Here is a 3108-nt window from a genome sequence, read left to right on the forward strand (position 1 = left end):
ACAGGTGCAGAGAGCTGAAAATGGTTTGAAGACCAAAATCATTAAACATGAAAGAAAAGGCACCATTTAATCAAAAATACTATGTCAGACATACTTGTATCTACCTATAGAAGGATGTGCAAGTCAGTCAACCTGACCAGCTCAGCAAGGTGGTTAGGAAAAGTCACTTTCAGCTTACAACCAATCAATTTCTAGAGAAACGGATGAAAGGGACAACACCAGGTGGAAGCCTCTATAAATACCCACTCAAGCCTCACAAGGAAGGGGTCCAAGACCATTTCTAAAGTTCAACCTTTAGCATTCATATCACTTAGCACTTAGCTTTTATTTCATCAAGCTCAGTTTAGCACTTAGCTTTTATTTCAGCAAGTTCCGTTTAGCACTATCAGTTTAGTACTTAGTCCATCTTTCAGCATTCAATACTTTAGTTTCCATTTCAATCAAGAGTTTATAATTCATTCATCATTGTAATCAGTCAAGTTCAATGAAGAAAGGTTTGCAAATTCAGGTAAATTTATTGTTCAGTTTAAGTTGCTTCTAATTAATATTCATCTTAGATGTTTAAAGTCCTTTCTTAAAGGCAATAGTAACCTTAAGGAGACGGTCATTCCTACTCTCCAACTTTCGCCTGAGTCACCTTAGGTCGGTGACCCAACCCAATAGGAATAGTTTGGCAAGAAATATTCGAGTCCATCAGGAGTCTGGCACGTTCTCGTTCTAGGTCAGCTATTCATTGGCTAGCGACCTCAGACCATTTCGTGAGCCAAACAACTTTGGCACGCCCGGTGGAACCAATGTTTTATTCGTGAATGGTCATCGAGACTAGGTCATAGACTCAAACTTTAGCTGGACAAGCTAACCCTCAAAGGGAAGATCAGGAAGAAAATCATCCTGCTCCCATTATGCAAGATTCTGGGTCTAAGCATGAGGAGGGACATCAGGCCAGCCACCAAATGGCGGCTGAAAATGTCAGCAATATGGTGACACGATTTGAAAGTAAAGTGGAGGCTTCCCAACGCCAGGTCATTTGGGAAATCAACAAAAATATAGAGCCACTGGTGGCTTCATCCCATATGACTAATACTTAGCTCCAACAGTTGAATGAAGTGATTAATGCCTTAGTGACTCGTATTGATAGGCAGGTTATTGCTCAGCCGCCTAGGTTAGAAAACCAAAATGATAAACCAGTGGACCAGTTTCCTCCTCAATAAGTTGGTCAACCAGAAAGAGGTGCCCAGCCACCTCCCATGGTTAATGATCCTCGACCAGTAGCTCCAATTCTACCATAAGTCTATCCAGTAGAGTCAGGAATGAATGGTCACCAACAACCAAGATGGAGGAATTAATGGTCGACCTCCTCATTTTCAACATTAAGTCTTGCCACCTCAAGCTACGAACCCAGGTGGGCAAGAGGGACATAACCCTTGGCAGCATGTTCCTTTTCAGAACCAAGCCCCACCTATGGTCATGACGAGGGAGCAATTGGCTGAGGTCATACAAGAATAGTATGGACTAGCCTTGAAAACGGCTACTCGACCTACTTTCAGGCACCCATTTCTTGATTGGATAGATCGGATGGATCTTCCCCAAAATTTTCGAGTGCCAAACTTTGCAACCTTCTTAGGAGAAGGCAACCAATCGACTCTTGAGCACATTGGCCATTTCACATTAAAATGTGGGCCACTCAGTAATAACGATTGGTATAAAATGAAGTTATTCTCCAACACTCTCACTGAGACTGCCTTCAAGTGGTATCTAAACTTGCCACAAAATTCCATCCACACTTGGGAACAAATGCAGGATGTGTTCCATGATCAGTTCTATTGGACAAAACCAGAAGTTTCTATGTCTGACCTATCTAGGATCCATCAGTTGCCAAATGATGATGTTAAGACATTTTTGGCTAGGTTTAAGAAAGCACGAAATAGGTGCCAACTTCTTTTACCTGAAGAAGAGTTTGTCAACTTGGCTCTTAACGGCTTAGAATTCTAACTACGAAAGAAGTTCGAGGGTACTCATTTTGGAGATTTATTCCAATTAGCCGATAGGGTCACTAAGTATGAAAAAATTCTGCGAGAGGAAAACGAGAGGAAAAACTCCTCTCGAGGGACCTATTATAAGGACCCCAATTACGAAATTCACATGGTTAACACAGTGTATAATGACCTAAAGGTCGATATTGTTGAGATTATTTCAAAAAAGCCATATGTTTGTAAAGCTTTAGCTAAGCCATAGAGACCGTTAGTGGTGTCCAACCCTCATCATCTGCAGCCAAAAGGAATATCTTTGAGGCTGGCAAACAATATGCTTTCGATATAAGTAAAGCAGAGCAAATCTTTGACCACCTGTTGTCTGATAAAATTATCAAAGTCACTAGGGTGCATAAAATACCCTCAGCTGACGAGATCAAAGGTCGAGAGTATTGCAAATATCATAACTCCTGGAATCATGCAACTAATAATTGTGTTGTCTTTCGTAATGTGATTCGGGCACAGATCGAGAAGGGGGCATGGAAGTTTCCGGAGAAGAAGAAAGAAGTGATGAGCATTGACAGCGATCCATTCCCAGCCTTGGTCAGCAGTAACATGGTCGAAATCTCAATAGCTAGCAGGCCACGGAGAAGAATTGATTTTGAGGATACTTCAACTAACAAAGAAAGCAAGGCTGAAGGAAAGAAGCCAAATGATTGAGGAAACTCCAAGGTCTAAGGATGACTTAGAAAAAGAGTTGAGGGAAGCTCAACTGGCGCTGATCAGGCAAGGATTGTGCCCTAAGTGCAAGACAAACATTGGAAGGGACCGAGAGAGGTTCCATGGTGACACTCGGGGACGTCTTGGAAGTTCACGTCATGAAAACAGACCTAGGTCACCCTCGTTTAGGGTGCCTGTGACTAGCCGATTAACATGGCCTGACAGAAGGTCTAATACCAATGAGTATCATAAGCGAAGGCGAGAAATAAACTCCAATAATCGTGCAAGGAATCCAACTCATGTTGTCTGGAAGCCTAGCGAGCATAACTCAAATGTGGCTCGCTAGGTTGAGACATCAGTTAACCACCCAAACCATAGGCAAAGGATGGTCAAGCCACCAGCCACTGACGATGGTCGA

At 42.4% G+C, this 3108-nt stretch overlaps 1 protein-coding gene across 1 annotated transcript; it reads left to right on the forward strand.

Annotated features, from left to right (window-relative positions):
• The first annotated feature begins 1707 nt into the window (after positions 1-1707).
• LOC132316708 (uncharacterized) lies at positions 1708-2690 on the forward strand. Its single transcript, XM_059815180.1, has 2 exons — positions 1708-1955; positions 2246-2690. The coding sequence occupies exons 1-2, from the start codon at positions 1708-1710 to the stop codon at positions 2688-2690; spliced, it is 693 nt and encodes a 230-aa protein (XP_059671163.1).
• The last annotated feature ends 418 nt before the right edge of the window (positions 2691-3108 follow it).

The sequence above is a fragment of the Cornus florida genome, unplaced genomic scaffold (genome assembly GCF_030987335.1).
Source record: "Cornus florida cultivar Cherokee Brave unplaced genomic scaffold, ASM3098733v1 CherokeeBrave_3.0.0_Hap2_Chr07, whole genome shotgun sequence".
NCBI classification, from domain to species: domain Eukaryota; kingdom Viridiplantae; phylum Streptophyta; class Magnoliopsida; order Cornales; family Cornaceae; genus Cornus; species Cornus florida.

What these genes read in the sequence shown, in the direction of transcription:
- LOC132316708 (XM_059815180.1), top strand. Translation starts at nt 1,708, where the DNA reads ATGAAGTTATTCTCCAACACTCTCACTGAGACTGCCTTCAAGTGGTAT. An exon ending in CTTCTTTTACCTGAAGAAGA is followed by an intron (nt 1,956 to 2,245) that starts GTTTGTCAACTT and finishes AGAGACCGTTAG; the next exon opens with TGGTGTCCAACCCTCATCAT.